This window comes from Chrysemys picta, chromosome 19 (genome assembly GCF_011386835.1).
Source record: "Chrysemys picta bellii isolate R12L10 chromosome 19, ASM1138683v2, whole genome shotgun sequence".
NCBI lineage: Eukaryota > Metazoa > Chordata > Testudines > Emydidae > Chrysemys > Chrysemys picta.
Genome location: NC_088809.1, coordinates 16600676 through 16624337, shown reverse-complemented (window position 1 = coordinate 16624337; position 23662 = coordinate 16600676). Strand labels below are relative to the sequence as shown.

At 45.7% G+C, this 23662-nt stretch overlaps 1 protein-coding gene across 2 annotated transcripts in view; it reads left to right on the top strand.

Moving 5' to 3' along the window:
- SPNS2 (SPNS lysolipid transporter 2, sphingosine-1-phosphate) overlaps nt 1-23662 on the top strand; it is a 160217-nt gene that overhangs the window by 78500 nt on the left and 58055 nt on the right. For both annotated transcript variants that reach the window (XR_010593889.1, XM_008166162.4), the window contains exon 3: nt 8941-9077. Coding sequence is in view for 1 of the 2 variants with exons in the window: in XM_008166162.4 (XP_008164384.3) it covers nt 8941-9077 (137 nt within the window). In the remaining variant the exon portion in view is untranslated. The remainder of the gene's footprint in view (nt 1-8940; nt 9078-23662) is intronic.

Below are 23662 nucleotides of genomic sequence, written 5' to 3'. Positions count from 1 at the left end.
CAAGGAGGAGCACGTTCGTCAATTCTATGCCAAGAGGCCATTCGCCTGTGGGACTTCTGCATCGCCCACTCAATCCATCTCACGGCATCGTTCCTCCCTGGAGTCCAGAACACTTTAGCGGACCGACTCAGCAGGTCCTTTCAAACGCACGAGTGGTCTATCCGTCCGGACATCATACATTCCGTCTTCCAGAAGTGGGGGTTTCCCCAGATAGACCTGTTTGCATCTCGAGACAACAGGAAGTGCCACGTGTTCTGCTCCCTGCAAGGTCGAGCCCCAGGCTCCCTCTCGGATGCGTTTCTCCTTCCCTGGAAAGACCACCTGTTTTATGCCTTCCCTCCGTTTCCTCTGGTCCACAAGGTACTGCTCAAATTGCGCAGAGACCAGGCACAGGTGATTCTGATCGCTCCAGCGTGGCCGAGACAACATTGGTACACCACGCTGCTGGAACTCTCGGTTCAGACACCGATCCCGCTTCCGTTGTATCCGGATCTCATCACGCAGAACCACGGCCGGCTGCGTCATCCCGACCTGCAATCACTCCACCTCACGGCGTGGCTGCTCCATGGTTCACCCAGGCAGAGCAACAGTGTTCACACTCTGTCCAACAGATTCTGCTGAGCAGTAGGAAGCCTTCAACACGGACCACATACTTGGCCAAGTGGAAGCGGTTCTCCTGTTGGTGCGAGCAACGAGCCACGTCCCCATTGCACGCACCTATTCCTCTTATTTTGGAATATCTCCTCTCCCTAAAACAGCAGGGGTTGGCGATATCTTCAATTAGAGTTCACCTGGCCGCTATATCGGCCTTCCATCCAGGGGAACTCGCGTCCTCGGTATTCTCTAACCCGATGGTCGTTAGATTCCTCAAGGGCTTAGACCGGATGTACCCACAACAACGTCAGCCCGTTCCGACGTGGGACCTCAACCTGGTTCTCTCCAAGCTCACAGGTCCTCCATTCGAGCCACTGGCCACCTGTTCACTTCTGTACCTATCCTGGAAGACAGCCTTCCTCGTAGCCATCACCTCAGCAAGGCGCGTTTCTGAACTCAGGGCGCTTACATCCGAGCCCCCTTACACAGTTTTCCATAAGGATAAAGTGCAGCTTCGTCCACATCCTGCCTTTCTCCCTAAGGTGGTTTCTCCATTTCATATCAACCAGGATATATTTCTCCCGGTCTTTCACCCTAAACCACATGCTTCTCGCCAGAATCAACGTTTGCATTCTCTGGACGTACGCAGGGCCCTGGCCTTCTATATTGACCGCACAAGGCCCTTTAGAAAGACGACGCAACTCTTCGTTGCAGTGGCCGACCGAATGAAAGGCTCACCGGTCTCATCACAACGCCTATCCTCCTGGATTACGTCTTGCATCCGGACTTGCTACGACCTGGCAGGTGTCTCAGCACCCCACCTCACCGCTCACTCCACGAGGGCACAAGCTTCCTCGGCGGCTTTCCTGGCGCAAGTTCCGATCCAGGACATTTGTAGAGCTGCGGTTTGGTCGTCAGTCCACACGTTTACAGAACACTATGCACTAGTGCAGCAGTCCAGGGACGATGCTGCCTTTGGATCAGCGGTTTTGCACACAGCAATGTCTCACTCCGACCCCACCACCTAAGTTGGGCTTGGGAGTCACCTAATGGAATGGATATGAGCAAGCACTCGAAGAAGAAAAGACGGTTACTCACCGTTGTAACTGTTGTTCTTCGAGATGTGTTGCTCATATCCATTCCAAACCCGCCCTCCGTCCCCACTGTCGGAGTAGCCGGCAAGAAGGAACTGAGGGGGCGCCGGGTCGGCTGGGGTATATATTCAGCGCCATGAAGGCGCCACTCTAGGGGGCTCCACAGCCGACCCGCCGGTGTTGCTAGGGTAAAAATCTTCCGACGATCGTGCACGCGGCGCGCACACACCTAATGGAATGGATATGAGCAACACATCTCGAAGAACAACAGTTACAACGGTGAGTAACCGTCTTTTCAGCTGTCCCATAGTCCCTGAGCAGTCTATAGAGTGTCTGGAGGACATGCGCACACACACAGCATGGGGAAATGTATTCTGGAATGTCCTACCTCGCACAGAGCTAGGAGGAAGACTATGGTAAATGTAATTGCTGTGAGTGGGAAGTATCTTACTTTTAATGGCTCCCACTGTCCATGTGTTCTTATTAGCATGCTAAGAATTCAGAGTACACAAGGATGAAACACTGATTAGATTCCCTTGCTGATTTTGCTCTCTGCTCCATTCTGGAGATGCTGAGAGCAATTTTGTGCATATTCCCTGTAGTGCTGTTTCTGTATTGTCAATATACAGCATGCATACTCAGCGTATTGTTTTGAATCGGCCTCCAACCCCTACAAATCTCTGACCTGTGAAATCTGTATGCCTCAGTCTCATTGTCTCAAATCGGCCTATCTCGTGGCTTTTATTTGTTTTTGTTTGGCAGGATCCAGCCACTGGCTGCCAAGTCAGGAAAAGAGTAAAACATAATAGTCATGGTGAGTGACATGACGATATTACCGTAATCAAATCGTTTGTGGTAATGATGGATTGGAGGCTGAAATCTGATGTAGGAGGCTGTATCATTGGCTCTGATTGAATTAATGCCTTGGCATCTCACATGTGAGTGCAGTTCTTCCTTCATTCATAAGGATGCTTCTGAGAAGGATGGATGAAATGTGTGAGCAAAATGACTAAGGATGATATACTGCCTCGGATTGCCAAGCGATCTGAACCCCTCCATTCATGTCAAGAAAGCCACGTTCGACCCCTCATGTATCGAGGACAGCAGTATGCAGCACCACAGGGTGAGCACGCTCCTCGTGGGGTGGACCAGTCCTGCATTTGGTGCTATAATAAAAGTTCTTCTCCGTAGTTGTGATCATAGGGTTAAAAACTTAGACTTTGCCCTAGGGTTCTGGCAGAAGAATTAGCATTACTCATTTGCCTTCCCGTGTAGGTGCAGTTCAATGGGTAAGGCCTTGTACTGGGGTTTGGGAGATCTGGATTCTTTTCTTGGCTATGCCACTGACCTGTTGGGTGACTTTGGGCAAGTCCCATCCCCTCTCGCCGGATCTTAATTTCCTCATCTTGTAAATGGAGTTCATGATATTCAGCTTCCTTTGAAAAGTGCTTTGAGATTAGAAGTGCTATGTATGTGCTAAGTGATATTATTATACCAATAAAGCAACCATGAATAATGCAGTATTCAACAAAAGTGCCCTCAAGACAGCGGGACTGGCTGCGTAGATGGTAAGAACTTTATTTGCCATTGCAGATGCAGAGAAAGATTGTGCTTGTGTATATCTGTATATTATCAGAGCCTAAAAAGACACTGGGTGTTTCAGGTGTTCCCATTGTTTAGAAATATGTTGTTCTTGGGAAACTATGAACAACCTCACAGCGCATCTGTCTCTATTTCTGTTTAGATTGCATGTCCCTTGGGGCAGAGGCTGTCTGGCTTTGCCGTCCAGAGAGCCAAGTGTACTGTCAGCACTCAGTTAGTAGTAAATACACCACTCCATGCCGATTGAATTTTCTAACACAGTGGCCACCTTTTATAGGAAGCATCCCGGCTTGGAGAAAGAAAACTATTTTTAGTTTTAAAATGATCCCTGATGGAAAAACAACCCTTGTAAGCCTGGCTGGATTTTTTTATTTCTAGCAGATGCAGTGGGAGCCTAGCAGCTTTTCAGTAACTGAGCAAATGCAGCTTCTGCCTGGTACTTTGAAGAGCCCCATCTTCCCCTCTGTCATACAGAGCACATGCTATTGTGGACCCCACAAGCCTGAAAGGATTGGTCCATCCCAAGGGAGGGAGCGAGTGTGGCAAAGCAGGCAGTGCTATAGGAATAGAGTGAGGATGTGGAAAGCTGATGTTTGGCCTTCTCACCAGCAGGTTCTTCTAGGGCCATCATTACAGGGTGCAACCACAGGGCTCAAATCTTTATTGAGCGGGAAAACAATGGGTCTAGTTCCAGGAGGATTTCGTGGCTATAAGACACTAAATTCTGCACTTCCTCTCTTTTCTCTCCCTCCTGCCCTTTGTCTCAAGTGTCTGGGCTTTTTCTTTTCTACGGCGCAAACGGGCAGCTGGTTATTTCCTGAGGGAGGAACGTGTGAGTTGAATGGCAGCTTGCTGGCCAGAATGACTGACTGAGCACTCGGGGGCAACGGTGCATGAAGTAGGCAATGCAGCCCAGGGACGATGCCTTTGCCCTTCTGTTTTTTCAAAGATATAATTTTTATAATTCCAACCACATACGGGAAGATTGCTGGGCGTGCTGGCCCACCTGTCTCAGGGCGGGTCAGGCATTCAGAGGCAGAAATAGATACTGAGCCATCCAGTTTAGGCAATTAGACTCTTCCTGTGTTTTCACCACTGTAGGCATTTTAGTTGTGACGTAGAAGGAGGGGTAAAGACAAATGCGTTCCCCTTTCGAAAACACCTGTGCTTAAAAGAGCCTTCCTCTGGGAGGCATTTATTAAATGTATTTTTATTCCTCCACTGCTCAGAGCCTTGCTTTGCTTCTGCCGGCGCACACGTCAACTCCATCCCGGAGCTGGGCGTTGGCTGCTTTGCGTGGCCCTGTTTTAGGTCCTTCGCTGAGAGTAATCCACCTCTCAGCCTGCATAATGGCTGTCAACCCACATTACCTGTACCCCTCTATTCTATGGGTTTGCGCTGACAGTCCCACTGTATCTTCTGAGCAACTCATCCTGAACCCCACTGGGCGCCTGGCTCTGTGCCCTCTCGCTTCCTCTCTTTTTTCAGCAGTTGATTCTGTTCTGAAAGGGCAGGAATTGCAAATGGGAAGCGGAGCTGCTCATTGGGAGGAGGGTAACGAAATGCCATTTGACTCATGAAGGTTCTTTGTCACTGTCCTCTCTCTAATGTAAACAATCAGTGGCTGCAGTGTGGTGGTCTGAGGTGAAAGCTGTTGTGTAAGGGGAGAGGAGCCGGAGAAGGAAATAGGAATGAGGAGGGGCTAGCATGAGAGCTGAGCTCTTTATTTTGTGTTACAGACCAGTTATCTTCCTTTACCTGCAAATTACCCTCATGTTCCCCCTCTGCGTAATGAATACCCTTTCAGTAGCTCTTTGTGGGGGCTAAAATCCTTCCTGCCATGAGGGTTACTAAGCACTGAGACCTGGGCCAGGTTCCAGAGCGAGACACAGATCTGGAACAGTAATTCAGGTTTCCCTTCTGCCCAGTGAGGTGCCCTGGATTCCTTCTCCTCTGCTTTCCTGTCCTAGTTTGTAAGTTGTGTAGAGTCACTTTTTGTTATTTTTGAACCTGTCTGTCCTGCTCAGGAACCTCATCTGTCATATGCAGGAGCAATCGCAAAAATTGATTTGTGGGACACGCATCTAACAGGCAGATCCGCTTGACAGGTCACACAGCCATCATTTTCTGCATTTGCTTAAGAGTCAATCAGTGCTTTGATGCATATTTGGGTCATAAATAATTTGATGCAAATTAAATTTATTATTGTGACAGCTTTATTCAGATATCTATTATTTATTAGTTTCTGTTGTCCCTTTGTTTACTCCTTTGTGGAGCTGTGAAGTCAGCTTTTTACCTGTGATATAGCTCTCAGCTTGGTTCAGAAGAGAATTTTCCAGCATCATGTTCTTCCAGGGTTCCATGAGTAGCAAAGGGATTGTTATTTATTGGTGGGGAACTGGGAGATGTTGAGTGAGTTGGGAAGAGGATATTTGAATGCACATTGGATCTTGTCTTCTGCTTGTACGCAGATGTTAGAATTAGATGTTAGGGGTGTGATCCAGAGTTCATTACAGCCAATAGAAAAGAGTTGCCCAAGGTTATCCAGCAAGCCAGTGGCAGAGCTGAGAATACAATCCAGGTCTCATGAGTCCCAGTCTTCTGTGGGCTTTGGATCAGGCCCTAAATGCCCCAAAGGTGGCTTGATGAGGCTGTTCGGTACCTGAATCAAGTGAGATGCAGGGCTGAGAGTTTCTTTGGAAGCTTGCTTTAGTTTTTTCTATTTTGTTGTCTGAATAAAAATGGCAGAATCTCTGAATCTGGGATGAATGAATTACAGTGTGATTCCAAGGGAGAGGGTCACTCAACCTTGAACTGCGATCAGCACACTGATCCTTTTTGGATTTGTCATCTTCTTCTGTTTCATTGTAAACCGATTTTCTCTCCCTAGAGATCCAAGTTCATTGTGGGCTCAAGCTTGCAAAGTGCTGACCACTGTCGGCCCCATCCAGCAAACACTTAGTCACTTGATTAGTGACTATTCAAATACTTAAATTATGCCCATGCTTAAGTGCCTTGCTGGATTGAGGTTAGCACCTTGCAGAGTCAAACCCTCTAAGCGGAGTTCAGTACAGAGCAAATCCTTCACTGAACGCACAGCTTGAGTAGCTACACTTGAGTAAAAAGAACAGGAGTACTTGTGGCACCTTAGAGACTAACAAATGTATTAGAGCATAAGCTTTCGTGGACTACAGCCCACTTCTTCGGATGCATACGAAGAAGCAGGCTGTAGTCCACGAAAGCTTATGCTCTAATAAATTTGTTAGTCTCTAAGGTGCCACAAGTACTCCTGTTCTTTTTGCGGATACAGACTAACACGGCTGCTACTCTGAAACCTACACTTGAGTAGCTAGACCTGAGTTTTATTCCCGGTGTGGCCTGCTTGGTGATCTTGGGCAAACCATGACCCGCTCATGCTTCAGTTTCCCCATCTGTAAAATGGGGATAATGATACTGACTTCCCTTTGTAAAGCACTGTGAGATCTACTGGTGAAAAGAGCTTATTCCAGCAAAAATAGTACATTCCACTGGGAGTTCTGCTTGTGCAGGGACTGCCAAACTAGGCTCCATGTATCTAGTGTGAGATTTTGTATATTGTCCATATAGCAAAGTGGTGGCTTGTCACTATAAATGAAATGGGAACATGGGTATAATCTTGCATTTACTTCTATTTCTTTTTTTATCTAGTTTTTCTATCTTTGAATTACTCCTTCATTTTAAAAAACAGGAGTACTTGTGGCACCTTAGAGACTAACAAATTTATTAGAGCATATTGTTAGTCTCTAAGGTGCCACAAGTACTCCTGGTTTTTTTGCGGATACAGACTAACACGGCTGCTACTCTGAATCCTTCATTTTATTTACATACACGATACATGTTTGCGTTATGATGTTGCTTACTACAGGAAATATAAAAAGTTGAGATAAAATATAAAGTACCATTGTATGGATTGCAAAATATGGACATCGACTGACATACATGTTTTTATATTTTTTTTTTATTTGATGGTTCTGGAATTTTAGTATGTAAAAAGGTACACACGTCTTCTAAAACAGCATCCTATGGTCCAGCATTATACACATTGTTTAAGATATTATCTCCTATTACCATGAAAATCCCTTAATTGCTTTGTTTATACACGCATTTCATTAGGAGTACTTATCCTTTGCTCTACATGCTCCTCTTAGCATTTTAAAAATAAGAACGCTACAAATAAACAATGCCAGAAACCCACCTTGCCTGCCAGCAGCCACCCAATATTAATATGATTTATAACCCTTAATACAAATTTCCAGTCTCTCTAATTTGCCACCAGAACCCACCCAGTTTCTGTCAGCTCAAGAAATACATGGGCCTTGCAGCATGCTCTGGATGTCAATAAACCAGGGTCTTTTACTGTGTTTCGCAACAACTGGTCCATGGACCAGCACTGGTCCATGAGGTCTTCCTGACATAGTTTAGGAAGTCAGCAAGCTGGTCCCTGGTATCCAAAAGGTTAAGAAACCCTGTGTTCGAAGAATTGTACTGCTGTGCCTAAATGGATGTAAAAATCACTGTAGCTGCACAGTGCAAATCCCGACTGTAGACACATGCTGATTTAAACCTTGCTTGTATAGATTTTAACATAAGTCTCTTTAATAGCCAAACTGATACAAGCGGTGTGTAAACTAGTTTAAGTGCACCTACATTAGGTGTTTGTATTGGTGTCCCTAGATCTAACATGGACAAGACCCAAGTACTATTTTGGGGTGGAGGAGTGAGTTCCCAAGCTGAGAAGTCCTTGCAGAGAATACTCTGCCAGCTGCCTCCTACCTTATATGAGTGGTACCTCAGCTGACAGGAACTGAGTCAGAATGGCATGTGGAGAAAGGCAATCTTTCAGATAAAGAAGTCCCACATCATTTAGAGCCTTATAAGTCAAAACTATCCCCTGTAGTGGAATAGTTACTCACTGGTGTATATAATGCTGGGTCAGGCAAAAATTTAAAGAAAAGTGACTTGAGGTCCTGGTGGGTGTCCTGGAGGGTGGAGCCCTGTGTTGAGCCACACAGCAGGTGCAGCTAGGGGAATGGTAGTGAAAACGCACGTGCAGCTAGGGGAATGGTAGTGAAAACGCACGTGCAGCTAGGGGAATGGTAGTGAAAACGCACGTGCAGCTAGGGGAATGGTAGTGAAAACGTCTCTCACACTGCCTTAAAAGGCTGCTTCTAAGGGTGAGTCTCCATGGGGTGTTTCACCCAGGTCCTCTGCTGAGAGAACCAACAAGGGGGCCAGCATCTATACACTATATCTGAATGCTCTCAAACCTGTGTGTCCGCTTCTTGTTGAGGTTTGAGCAGAGGCTCTTGATTTATCCCGTCCCTGTTTTGCCCATCCCTCAATTGTAAGCTTGCAGCAGACTCGGAGGGGTGTTAGTGTTGTGAAAGCTAACCCCAGTTCACTGATCCGAAGTTTCTCTGGGAATGAAGTCTGTTTGCATATGGACACTGTGCTTTCCAGGCCTGTCGGGTTGCCTAACTTGGTAAGCAGGGCTGCAGAACATCTAATTAGGCGGAACTACTCTCCAGAGGGCTTGGCTTGCAGAAAATTAGTTTTCATATTTTTTGCCTGATGTTTATTAAATGTCCTCCTGCTTTTCTCCCCTCTGCAGTTTTCATCTGTAGTTTCATGGTGGCAGCACCTATATTTGGTTACCTTGGTGACCGCTTCAATAGGAAGATCATTCTCAGCTGCGGGATCTTCTTCTGGTCAGCTATCACCTTTTCAAGCTCCTTCATCACTGAGCAGGTAAGATCTGCGTGGGGTCCGGCAATATAAGCAAAGGAATTCTGCAGAGTGTACTGAATATAACGGGATCCTGTTCCAAACTCCCCACCACAATGTATATGGACATGAGATGCCCCGTAGATGCCACAAAGGGTATTGTGTAATAAAGTATATAATGTTTGTGGTCACATGTCTCTTTGAAAGTGAAGTGTGTTCTTCCCTGGTCCTGTGAATCACATAAACATCCTAGGGGAAGCACATATAGACACATGTTCAAATTGATATGTAGGCTTTATTTTAAGGGAGAGTTTACAGAAATAAAAAAAAAACTATCCATAATCAAATATTGGTTCATTTGCCCCCTCTTTGTACAAACAATGGCAAGTTATCATTAACTCGGCTTGAACAGATTATATAGAATGGCAAAATGCTGGGCAGATGGAGTTTAGACACAGATTTTGAATAACCACCCTGGCTCAGTTTCCCTGAAAGGCAGTGAAGGTGAATGATAGGACTTAGATTAGTACAGCGTCAGCTCCTTTCTCTATTAAATTATCTCTCTGGGGAATTGATGATAGGATCCTCCGGCTCACCTAATTTTGGAAAGTCAAAGATAGCTTTCGATACATTTCACAATGCTCCCTGTTTCAGCCTACAGTAAATGAGGCCATGTCAGTCTGTTTGTTTTCTTGCCTGTCAAGGATACTGCAAAACAACAAAGGCTTGGGAGTGCTTGAGAAAAGAACCCTTTCATTTAAATTATACCACAGAGGAAGCTTAATTGTTGCAGGTGGCAGCATTCCTGGAGAGATAAATCACAGCTAGGGGAGCCGCAGACGGATTTCCCTAGGGACCAGCCATTCGTCCTCTCTGTTCAGCTGCATTCCAGAGGTTGCAGTGCTGTGGTCACACCCCGAGGATGACAGGCGTGCTGTGCCGTTTCTAATACAGCGGTTGCCACATCCGTGGAAGTGGTGGAAGTCACACCTGTGATTTGCTCACCTTAACATCCACTTGGAAAGGACGGCATTTCTAAGCCCCCATAAATCATAGGGCCAAGCGTAGAAGCCTTTAGGGTAACGTCTACACTGCAAAGAACCCCCTTTTCTTCTCCCCGCCCCCCCCCCCCCCCATGGTGCCACATCTCAGAGCCCAGGCGGCTCGGTCTACAGGGTTAAAAATAGCAGTTTAGATGTCCCGCTCATGCTGGAGGCTAGGCTCCCAAGACCTTCACGCCCCCCCCCCCCCCCCCCCCACACACACACACAGTGTCAGAACCTGGGCTCCAGTTTGGGCAGGAACATCTATGCTGCGATTTTGAGCCCAGCAGCCCAAACGTCCGGTTTCTTTTGGTTTTCTTTCGAAACATGCTGTGAAAGCAACTGTGGTTATGGCAAAAAGGTAGTTATTGTTGTCGCCCCTTCGTTGTAAGCCAGAAAGGACATAGCAACAGCGTTAAGCCATTATACCCTTCATGAAGAGCCAACAGGCGAAAGGCTTTCCTGCCTGCAAACAGTTTGCACTCGGCACTCATTCACCTAAAGTTTCTAATCAAGTGTCTTGAGTGGGCTTCATAACCCATAGTCCAGAGGATTGGAGTCAGATAAATTAAGCACTGGACTGGAGTTGTATATACTTGGGAGTGGAGTTTCAGTTCATGGGGGTTGGGTCATTCCACTGCATTTTTCACACTAGCTTCAAAGATGGATTACTACAGATGCTCCTCAAAGAGTGACCAGTAGCTCAGTGTGGATGTGAGATTATTGTTAGTCTAAGAAAGAGTGAGTGCTGCCGTAAAACAAGGATACAACTCTAAGCGTTAAGTAACAGGAGCAGGAAATACCCTGAGCTGCATGTGTTCCGTGTGCAGACTCATTCATTCTGGATTGCAGTCACCATTAGATCTGGGCCCAAACAAAAACCCTGGATCCAAACAACCCCAAATTCTGGAAAAGTTCTGAGGCATCTCTGATTCCCTGCCCAAACTCCACTGTGATCTTCAGCTTTACCATAAGCCTTTCTTGTAAGCCAGGAGATCCACCTCTAGCGTAGACTCTACAGCTAGTGGAAGGATATTCTTTAAACCAGTATATCTGAGGGCTGCAGCAACAGGACAGAGATCCTGGGTCATACTGAAAACAGTCCTGCTGCCACTTCACTCCCCTGGCAGGAGGTCTGAAATTTAACAGGTGAGTGTCACCAGCTTGCACAAGGTGACTCTTTGAAATAGCAATGATAAGAGTTCCGAGAAGAGTGTGTGCAGTTCTTATTTATACAGTAACTTCCCAGCTTATGATCATTGGCTTCTAACATTAGCTTAAGGAGAAAACACTGGAGGTTCTTAAAGAAGGGAGAGAAGTGAGAGTGGGATGGGATGGTGGTTTAAACTATGAAGATCCCTTCACTGGATTAAATACAAGCAGCAGCGAATCTACTGTGAGCAAAGGAAATTGCCCACGTTCATGTTGACGTGAAAACACCCGTCGAGAAGCAGCAAGTTGGCACAGCCTGAGCCCATAGAAATACGGCATTGAAAATTCCTTTATGTGGTGACAACAGAAATACTGAAGTAGGCAAGAAACAATAGCCATTCAGTGAAAATAGCAAACTGCCTTTCTCTGTTCGGCAAGTGTCGACTGCATGGTGCATGCTACCACAATGTCATGAATAACACTACTAAGCACCCATCCCTATGGTTACATAGTCTTTACCATGTTAACTGTAAATACAAGGGGCCTGCCTTTCAGAGGTGCCGAGCACCTTACAGCTCCCATGAAAAATGAGGCCACTGGATTGTTAAAGGGCTTTTATGGTGTGTGCCTCATAAATATTCATTGCTGACTGAAAATTGGACATAAAGGAAGCAGATAGCAAGCTCCTTGTATATGGATAAATGTTCAGGCCGGCCTCCGGTCTGCCTCCACTTGTGTATGCCCAGAATCAGGGAGTCAAAATGGTGGTTATTTTGGGTTGATTCAGGTTCAGTGTGTTCAGGTTTAGGTCTGATTTTTTTTTTTATAAATGGCTCGGTTACCAGTTTCAACCGGTTCAGATCAAATTTCAATCTCAGCGGAAGTAAACTCAAGGAGAGTTGAAACTTAAAATTGAAACTATTTTGCTTTTTGGCCATTTATTTATGAACTTTAACTTTACATGAGTTTTCCTAGTGCTTCTGTGTTGTCAAATAAACATAATTATTTTTTTCTATGAACAGTTTGTTTGAGAAAACTAAAATAAAATTTTCTAATGTTTGCTCTGTGAGAGGATAAATCTGAATTTGGTGCATGGGCCCCTGGGTCAAGTGGAGGAACTGGAGGGAGGAGCTGTCCCCGGGGCTGGCGGTGGGTGGGAGGAGGGAATCTAAGTGGGAGAAGGGTTGGGGAGCTGGGCTGGACAAGTTATTGTTAACTTCTGGGACCAGGAAGCATTCCACCGCTTCTGTCCTCAGGAGGGTGTCTCAGAGATGGTCCATCTATCTCTGGGTCATCCTGCTGCCTCATGTGGGGTGCAAGCAGCTCCTAAGCTTCCTCTCTCCCTCCCTACTCTTGTGGCTGGCCTTGTTTTCTTCACATTCTCATCTCAGTATACCGGGGCAGGCCTCTCTGGTAGCCAGCTCGTAACTATTTGTTATTTTTTTGTCTTGTTGAAAATAAGATCACCGTAGTGTTCTAAAATATTGCGCTTAAAAATGCTGAACCTTTCTTTGAAGCGGTAACCCAACTTTTTTTTTCCCCAGTTCAGTTCCAGTTGAGGTTCAGCAAGTAGGACAAAAGTAGAGTTCAGGATCGGTACTGGTTTAAGCCGGTTCGGTTTTGGTTCGACTCCCTGCCCAGAATTAAATACATCTGTACCTGTGCCTGCACTTTGCAGGTGCAAACACCCACTAAAAATTCAAGTCCTTTGTGCATGCCCTTTAAGTAGTCCTGTCCCTGTGCACATGCAAGTCATAGCAGTTTCACCTGCAAACCATTTTTGGCATTTTTGGTGAGCGTTTGAGGAAAACCCCTTCAGGGTATTGGTTCAGGCTCAGTAATAAAATGACAACATGCAGACTTAAAAACCTGAGTGAGCTGTCCTGGGGCTCAAAGACAAACCTTTCATTCAGGTGCTTACTGAACACAAGAGGCCCCACAGAGCTCCTCTACCAAAACATGGCTCCAGTCGTTATATTTTCATTCCACATGAAGAGGTAAATATTTCTCCAGCCCTCTTGCCTGGCACTGTGATCGCTGATTAATGACTATGGCAAAAGTCAGTCTTCTTTTTGGATAGTGTTTTGATTCATTAGATGTCTGATTGCCCTATATATATCTGGGGCGGATCCTCCCTGGGCTGCCTTGCTTTATGATGTTTCATCAGGAGGCCATAGAAACCTGTGATTGCTCCATTGTTCTCTTTCTAAATAACTTGAGTTGAAGCCACTTAGTTATCAGGAGTAATCAGACTGTGTTGGATCTTCTGAGTGTTTGGATGTGGCCGCTGGGACCCCGACTGTCTCTGTTAGTCAGACTAAGAGCTCTCATGGTTGCCTCATTTGTCCAGAGGTCTGTCTCTGCGGAAGGCTTGAAGAGTTGTATTTTTCCCCTCTCATGCTGGCCTCCCACACCTCCCTTCACAGCTCTCTGGTGGGCAGACAGCTACGATTTCTTAAAGTGAGGAGGTGCATAGGCGTGGAAAGCTTGCGAAGTGCTCTCAGTATTTTACAGTGCTGTGATGTTTTCCATACACATGGCTTGAGTAAAGCTCACCTCTCTTTAATGGTGGCTGTACTTCAGAGATGGGCAAAATGATCCCAGTGGGGTGTGTGTGTAGTTAAGCATTTGGCGCTCCTTCAGGATGAAAGGGGATTATGTATCAACGAGGCTCAAACCAGATTAGGCTGTGACAATGCTGGTTGACCAGGGAACAAGCTAGAACACCTGGAAGAGCAAACTTCAGGTCAATTGATTCGAGGGTTGTTTGCCTGCCTTTTGTTACGTAGCTTAGCAAACAAGAAGGATTTGCTGGATCACATCTGCTTCTGGAGGCTCCGGCACGAATTCTTTTTATAATCTGTGCCTGGCCCTGAGGCTGTGGACTGCTCTTCCGATCTGAGGCCCAAAATGTTTTTGACTTGGCAGAAAATAACGGGCTATTTTCAGAGGTGATGTCAGTTTGGAGCTGGTGTGAGTTGCACATTGTTAAGTCTGTGTGAATTAAATGCTAAGGGAAGAGGAGGTTGGAGCAGGAAGAGCAACCAACAGAGGACTATGAGATAAAGCAAGGAGGTCTTGAATCTTCCAGCCTCTAACACCCTCCTGTTGGTTGGTTCAGTGCTTAAATGCTCTTGTGGTATAGTAGGGCAGATGCTATAAAAATATCTAAGACAGAATCAACCCAGCTTCTTCTCCCTCTGCAGGTAAATTACACTAACTTACTGATAGGTACCTTCGTTGCGTGTGTTCACTCTGAAATTGGCCTTGAAAAAAGGGAAGGAACAAACCCCTGTGGAACAAAATGTCAGCCAAAGCAAAAATCCGTCTGTGTTCAGTGCTTCATAAAATCATAGCTTTGAAACATGCCTGGCTTACTTCGGGTCCTTTTAGTTCAAGGGGAGATGAAAGAGACACAGAAAATTATTCAGTGGAAAAAAATAAAACTGAGGTTCCTTGGAAGCAAAGAAAAATCTCAAGCCCTCTACAGCATTCTGGCATGTGTTGCCTCATAAAATATATACCTAATGTGTGTTAGGTACTATTGAGTAAAATAAATCCTCAGATTTAAAAGCAGAAACAAGCAAAACTAAGAGCGCTAAGCCATTTTTTGTATGTCTAAAGGGGACTGGATGTTTTCACTGAAGTCTCATTGAATTGATGGAATGGTTGTGTACCATTGTATCCAAGCTGAAGTCTGTTGCAGAGGGCAGGCGAGAGAGATCCCTAATGCAGCTTCGTATCTGGAGTCTGGGAGCTGTGGCTATGCTGTGCCTGGTCCCCTGACGAGCATTAGATCCTTGTCAGTTTGCACAGCTGTTAAATGGATCTGTGCTCAAAGTAATTCAGGTGCTGATGGACGAGGGCTGTAAGTTGGCTCTGCAGTATTTTGGTAGCCACAGCTTGGTGTTCGAGCCTGGCAGGGATGAGCCTATGATAAGAAATGTCTGTTTAGAGCTTAACTGCTCAGGGGAAAGGTAAAATCTACTACTCACCTTACCCACCCCATAGAAAGAGTCCTGTCTAAATGCTTTCTGCTGGGAAGAGATGGTTTCTTTCCTCCAGAGGGGAACTTTCTGGTAGCTGTCATGGATATGATGGTTCATCTACAATTAATACCCCAAACGAAACCCTGTCCTATTGAGCTGGAGTTCTCTCTCTTTACTTTCATGGCTGCCTCTTGACTACTTGGTGCCAGCTAGGACTAGACCCAGATGTGCCAAAATCAGAGCCTGTCTTGCATATTTTTACAGGAAGTGTGAGAATTCCTGAAGGAACCAGAGAGTGCCATTTTCTTCAGCTCCGCTAGGTGGCTGCCACTCACTCCTCTCCCCCACTGCTACACCTTCTGTCCTCTTCCTTTTTTAAAAGGTGGGAGAAGAGGCTCACATTTACTTCTGTCGCTTCCAGGCACAGAGGTTTGGCTTGGACTCCTCTAGGGGTACATCTACACTACAGGGGGGAGTCGATTTAAGATACGCAAATTCAGCTACGTGAATAGCGTAGCTGAATTCGACGTATCGCAGCCGACTTACCCCGTTGTGAGGACGGCGGCAAAATCGACTTCTGTGGCTTTTTGTCGGCGGCGCTTACTACCACCTCCACTGGTGGAGTTAGAGCGCCAATTCGGGGATCGATTGTCGCGTCCCGATGGGACAATTCTTGTGGCTAGAATACCACAAGCTAAGCTGGGCTTGGGAGGTTTGCACAAATAAGTGTGGCTGACCTTTGAGTAATTAGCATGATACATCCCATTTTGACCAGGACAGTCCCTTCTTTAAGCCCTGTCCTAGCCGTCTCGACTTTTTTCCCAAAAGTAGGCGTTTGCCCCGTTTCCTTTTGTTGATGTAATCAGTTGGCAAGAGCAAACAGGAGAAATGTCCACTTTGGTCAAAATGTGGAGTGCTGGTGGGGGAGGAGCGGGCCAAGAGGCAAGCAAGCAATGACAGCCTCATGCGGGAGCAAGAGGACCAGACAGGGCTGGAGCAAACAGTGATGGCCTTGTGCAGCGACAACCTTGCACAAGTGTCAGGGAGGGCCTGGGCGACCCCAGCCCCACAGGGGGAGAGGACTCGAGCCAGACCTGCGCAGTGTCCCATTTTCCCTTTGGGAAATACGGTCACCCTATCTTTGGGCACTTACCCCACTGCACCTCTCAACTTTGCTAGGTGGGGGAAAGAAGTAAGAGTTACCACAGGGATGAAGTGGTTAGAGTTGACGGATGCAGGAGAGCACTGCCGACCTCTGAGCCATACAGGTGTGTCTCACCCATCCTGTGCTCCTTTTCTACCCCTTACTGGCCCCAGTGGTTACAACAGATGGAAAGGGGAAGGGAACTCTCACAGCACCAATCCAGGAGGAGGGAGAGCTGTGAGGGAGCACTGTTTGCCCAAGTTGGGGAGAGGGAGGGGCAGCCCCCCTTTGCTTTTAGCAAGGGAGGAGTTGTGTTCTCGCCTCACCGTACCCCCTTGTCCGTGCATTCGGGAGCATGTGATGCATTCCAAGACGTGACAGCTGGTGATGAAGGTGTCTCGAGTGCAGCTGTAGGTCCAAAGCCCTGAATTTCCACCTCACGTGACCGCGGAGTTCATTGGAAGGTGAGCTCATTTCTGCTACAAAAAATAAAGTAGACAAAATTATCAAAAAGAATATCCCTATCAATTGTTATCAAGTAACAGTTCCCATCTCTGCTGTCTCTCCTGAACAGCACTGACTCTCCTCTCCCCTCCAGGGACCTGGAGCACTCGATGGGAGCCTGACTGCCTGCTCAGAATATCAGCTCCCTGGTTGGTAGAGGCAGAACGGCACCATGTCCTACTGAAACCTTTGAAATAACTCTGAATGGATTTTACTGCATGTACAATACTGTTCTGTTCGTAACAATGCATCTGCTGCCCTCTGCTCTCTGTTCTTGGGTTCATTAGCTTGTCTAATATCCTGGATGCGGAAACTAACGTCGTGGATGCTGAAATCAGAGGAGATGTCTCTATCGTTCAGTATCACTGTAAGCATAACTCATGCACGCTGCTGCAAAGGCTTCCATTGCCGCTGCCAGCTCATGGTAATGAAGACAGCAGCCAGCACTGAGACATCAGGATTGCTAATCAGAGCTCAGGCATCCTTCTGGGTGAGCCTGACAGAAAGAACACTGCTAGAGGAGACTTGCGCACGCCCTGGGCTGGATCCGAGAGTCCTTTTTCTGGCAAACTCTCGTTAACTTCAATAGCCTGCATGAGGGCTGAGTAAAAACTGAGTAGGGACCCGAGGAGGTGGCTCTGTGAATGTGCGTGCGTGTGCATGCATCTCCCCTCTCTGTTTAGGAAGATGTTGAATGTTTAGGCTATTGAAAAATGTTTGGCACACGTAAAGGACATCCCCATGAAGTCTGTGCATTGTTGGCCTGATCCAGCTACCATGGAAATCAGTGAGACTTTTTCTACTGTCTTTCATGGGAGTTGTTGGATCAGAACCTGTCTCTCTAAATGGACATGGTTATATTTGATTATTCTTTATTTATTATTTGTATCTTGGTAGCAGCTAGAGGCTCCAACTGAAATTGTGGGATCCTGTTGTGCTAGGCGATGTACGTACACAACAGAAAGACAGACCCTGCCCTGAAGAGCTTTGCAGTCTTAAGTATCTTTGTCCCATTCTGTGAATAAATAAATCCCTGTGCATGTCCCTGTATGTGTTTCTATTAGTTGAACAATGGGAAAGCTAGCCAGTCAGTTCCAGTTACAGAAAGGGTGGCTGACGTTTAAAGGAGCAAAAATCATTCCATCTCAGCTCTTAAGCTGTCTGGTGGGGCAAAGACCTCTAGACTTGATTGAGCTATTTATTCAATGGGGAAGCTCGGTGTGGGTGGGTGGGTGTGTTTGTGTTGAATTCATTGCCAACCAGGATACATTTTTAAAGCGGTCTCTATTTTTGTGAGACCTATAACATCAGTGTTTTGTGTGTCCTGCTGCAGCCGTTGTGGATTCTCAGAGCTGTGCTTGATGGTGCACAACCCGAGATGTCATATTGCATAGGGTGCTGGAGTGTCTGTCAGTCCTATCTCCTTGAATGTTTACTAAGTGCTAGGGAGTGCTTTATAAATAATTTTGATCATTGTTCATTTCAGCCCCGTTCAAAAAATTAAGGGGATGGATGGGAGGAAGGGGGAAATGTTCCTTAAATTAAACAGGACTGAATTGGCAAGGAAAGAAATGCTTGTAAGCATCTAAATGCATGTTACAGGGGAGAGTGAGTAAATATAAAATGCCCATAAACCTCATGGGGCCCTTTTAATGATGGTGATGAGACAGATGCACGCCTTCCCAGCATGCAACATTTTGTTATCGATGGCATTGCATGCTGCATTTCAACACTGTGGAAGCCTGACTTGGCCAAATGAGTTTGGAAGGGAAAGCAGTTTGCTAGACTGCGATGGCCTTGCAGCGCCATGTGATCCTGTTCATAAGCTTTCTGGAGAAGTAAATGGGATTTGGATACGGAGTGTGTGACGTGGTGGAGTGTACAATGTCTCTCACCATTTGAGCCCATCTGTCCAGTCGTCTTATCTGTTAACTTTTAGCATGTCCTATGAAGCTTCAGGAGAAGGCATTAAACTTCAGTAGTTGTGGTCCTAGGTTGAGAAGATCAAGTGAAATGGAAGCCAGTTGTCTGAGGTGGGGATAAGAGCAGGTGGGTTCTTAACTGCAAGATGCCAGGACTAGGTTGGGAAAGGAGCTTACTGCAGGTGTCCTAAGAAACAAAATGATGATACAACAATGATATCATGTCATCTCGGTGTTTGTCTTCATTGTGAAATAAGGTTACTCATGTATTGTTACATTGCCATGGAAAAAGGTTAGGCCTCTTTAATGGTCAATCCAGTTGGTAGGATAGGCCCATGAAAAATTTTGACTATCTGATAGCCTGGCTTTTGTTACCTGAAAATATCTGAAATGTGAAGGCAAAGTCTCCAAGACTCCAGATAGGTTAGAAATGGGGGAGATGGAGGTCTTCTGCATTAAAACCAAGACCTTCAACAATGGGTGCCTGAAGTCAGGCTTCCAAGGCTGAGACTTTCAAATCGGAATGGAAATTGGACATCCCTTAAGCAGCTTTGAAATTCTCAGCCCTAGGTCTGTATTCAGGTACTGAAATAGGTGCCTGGTTTTTGTAAATGATGAGCACGCAGCAGCTCCTGTTGACTTTGAATAGACTCATAAGCACTATGGGATGCACAGTACTATTTTTTTTTTGGAAGACCCGAATGCTTAATTAGGTGCCTAAATAGAGACTGAGCAATACCTGTAGACACCCATTTGTAAAACATTTTGGACTAAGGTGCAAGTAATGAGGAGGGAACTTCCCACCAAGCTCCTTTCACTGGATATCTTTCTGTACTAACCAATGGTGTAAATCTGACCAAGTTAGAGGGGATTTTAATCAGCCAGAATCTCAAGCACATTTCCAAATAAAACCCTCCGTATTCAATCAAGTGTGACTGAGCAAGTCACCAGGGAGAGCTAAAGCTATTAACAAGTACTAGGAACAATTAGAGCAGAGGCTAGTGGACTTAGCTTCATCTCCCTCCCTCACTGTTATATTTAAATACAATTTCTTCCTTTTTCTCCTTGCTGCAATCTTTCCTCTCCTGGTGGGATACTAATAGCAGCCAAACTTTCCCAAAGGGGGGAGTTCTAAAGACAAGTGCGTGATACTGAGAGCTGCTGGGATACTTAAAGCAATCGAAATCGGTTAAAACTGAGGTGTTGGTTTTAGATTATTGAGACTAGAAAAATCAGCCACCGTTTGTTTTAAGGGTAGTTTCTAAAGGCTCAGTTGTTAGAGACTGACAGCTCAGTAATCTAGAACAGGTACTGCTCATGTCTGTAACATGCTTATAATATTTAGTAGTCATTTGTTAACCCTTTAGAAATATGCTCTTAAATATAAAGTGTGACTGAAATCTTAGAGCAGGAATAAATTATTGTACGTAAAAGCTGAGCCTGAGGGAGATTTGAATGGGCTTCACCTGCTGGAAAGCAGTGTTCAGAGAGGTCTTTCTGTGCCACTGGCCAGTCCGAGGCACATGGTTCTTCAGAAATACTCAAGCTTCTGGAGTGAGCAGGAGTGAGACTGAAGAGGGGAGTGCAGAGCTGAACACCTCATTACTTAGGGTGCTGAGAATCCTACTCAAGCACAGACCTCTTTAGATGCCCATACTCCAGCCTTGCTCTTTTTTAGCCAGCTTGGAAGACAAGGAGTGCTGAAAACTACTTTTCTGTAACATACCTAAGCTTGGAAGGAATGGATTTTTATCAGTACATCGGTCAACTTCACCAAACCCACCCAAACTGATCAAAAAACAGTTCCTTTCATAATCATTGAAATGTTCAGAAAGGCAAAGTAAGAAAAATGCTGCTTGAGAACTTCTTAGTTTCACGTAAAGATATTTACTTTGTATATTTTGATATGTGATGTTGACAATTTGTGTTTTAACGGGCTTTAAATTTTTGAATCTCAATATCAGCTGTCATTGATGATTATTTGACCCCCTTATTGTTTGACCCCCCCCAAATTTCTCACAACTGTGAAACTTTAAATCCATAAAAATTTAGAAATAAACATTGATATTATCTGTTGAAATTATTTCAAAAAAATTGAATTTTGCCAAGCCTAAATATACCAGATGGAAACAGAACCGGCAGCTGCAGTGAAAACTTCCCCTAGGCCACTCTGCGAATGTGACTCATGGCTGATAACGAGAGCTGATTTGTAGGGGAGAGAGGGTTGTTTGTAAGTGCATCTGCCACACAAATGACCATCACCCAAGCCTCTGTGTGCCCTGGCAAGTCTAAGACAAAGACGTGAATGTTGGTAATTCATAGCTTTGCATCAGTGCTGATAACTCATAGCCTCAGACTCCCCACCCACACCCACACCCAACCTGTAACTTTAGGTGGCTTAAGATTGAGTTCTGACACCAGTTGCCAGCCTGCAAGAATAAAGGTCTCACCCTGGCTTCCACCCACCTATGACTCCTTGCAGGGTGAACGCCAACAGCCCTTCTGCTCCTGAGGCCCCGCCCCCTTACCCCACAAATCCATCTCCCTGAGTTTTTAACTACCAGATACTCGGACTTTTCCCTTATGGTTCATCACACTCGAAGGAGTGAAACCTGTCCTAGTTATCAGTTCACTTTGGGGGATACACGCCATACAGTTTGCACAATAGAAGCCAGCTAGTGGTAAAAAAAAATAAACAAAAAGTTTATTTAATAGAAAAATCATAGATTCAGAGATGAAAGAGTAAGGAAAAGCAAACATGTACATTTTACACAGAAAATAAACATGAAGATGCATCCTCAGGCTTTATACTTCTATATTAGCTAAATTCCCTTTTCTTATACAAGTTACCTGTTGCCTCTGAACAAGTTCCTAGCATGCCCTCAGTCTTAGAGGGGAGCCAGTCTTTCATGGACAGCACCCTTCTAACAGGCTGGCCCTCAGTTTCTGGCTCATCTTAGTGGCTCATTCAGACTTTGGCATCTGTGCTGGCATTCCCAACAAGGGGGCTAGGTGGTGCTTTTTGAGGTAGTTTGTATGGCATGGACACGTCTTCTTGAGGAGCTGGACAAAGATCTCCCAGTTCATGGACCCCGAAATGTCCATCAGATGATATAAAAATTTGATCCCTATGGGCCTGGACTGTACCTGTTCTACAGAAGACCCCATTCTCCAAGATTGTTAACAGAGCAACTTTAATCATCACTAAATATTTTCCCTTCTTCATCTCACCCAAAATGTTTTTTTTAATTAATTTGGCAACGCACGAAATTGTAGGGTAGAGCACTTTTGTGGGCAGGTGTATAATAAAGTTGAGGCACGTATCATTGGCATTCCAAATCTAGATATGGATCCAGAATGTTCTGGGATGTTTGGATCCAGGATTTTTGTTGTATTCATTATTCAGTTATGGATTTTCAACAGCTGCAAAAGTTTTTGTGGGGCTCAGATTAGGAATTTATCGTTAGGGCCATCTCTTCCACCGTAAGCAACGACTGTCACTCCACCATGTCTCTGAAAATAACTTGCAGCTGTCTCCAGTATCTACTCCTCTTTCTCCGAGGGAGAATGTCCCTGTGCAATTTGGAAACCCACAGGTTCTTAAACATGATTCCGTCTTTGCTGGGGAGTTTAAAGAAATATGCCACCTGCATTTGTCATGCCATTTCATTGCTCGCTTCTCCTAGGGAGTGTCTATTCATGAGCTAAAATTTGAACTGTGTGTTTAGAGCCGCCAAGCCTATTAGTCACAGTACCGATACTACAGAAGCACATTGCTCTTCTGGTTTGCATCATGATTTTGGAACACCTTTGCATACTTGCGGCGAAAGGTGTGGTGTGTCAACTTTAATCATTAGAACCTAACACAGTGCGGATATGTTTGGGAAAGCTGTTAATGGAGGTCAGCCGAAAGTGCTATTCATCTGGTCAGAAAATACTGGTCTTGTTTGACTTCTCATGCTGAATTATGCCTCATGTATATAATAATAACGCCATGTTTAGCAACTCTCCGCAGTCCACACCCTAGTTTAATGGAGCTGAGTCTCCTTTAAGGAAATTAAATATGGGATCTTTAGGAGGTCAACTCTGTGGGTTTGTCTAGAGAGAAGAAAATTTTCACATGGTGCAATTGATGTAGCTATACTGTTGCAATCCTGTGTTGTGGACAATGTTGCACCAGTGCAAAACATGGATTGCACACGTGCAGTGTATCTATACTAGGGATTTGCACTGGTGCAGCCACTCCAATGTAGTTAGTGCTTAAAGTGGGCTAGGACAGAGCAAATAAAATTTCTCAAGCTCTGGCCAGGTTGCTGAGGGGCAGGGGCACACGTTTCAGCCCTGGCTGCTTTCCCCACTGCCCCGCCGCCTGGGGTCGAGCAGTCGATCGGAGCTGCTGCGGAGGCAGGCAGAGTTCTCCCCTCTCCCAGTCCCACCCTTAAGGAGGACAGAACGGGCGTGGTGAAGAGGCCTAGAAGTGCAGGAGGAACTGAGTTGAGGCTGGGGTGCAGAATTGATGTGGTGATTGGGGGAGAGGCAGTTGTGATGTTACTTCCATTTCTTTAGGAAATAATAGACACCCTCTTTCCCCCCCCCCCCCCCCCCCCCCCCCCCCCCCCCCCCCCCGGCGCACACACTTTTTTCAGTCCACTTTAAGCACTGAATGTAGTTAGACGGGTGCAAATTTCCCTAATCTGGACAAGCCAATATTTCCTTTGTATTCTGGGATCCTTTACAGCTACTTCACATTCAGATGCTTAATGACCCAGGCTTACGGATCACATGGCTGGTTCTTCAGTTTTATGCATACTTTGGCAGATTATAGATTTATCAGTGGCAACTAATCTTGTACAGA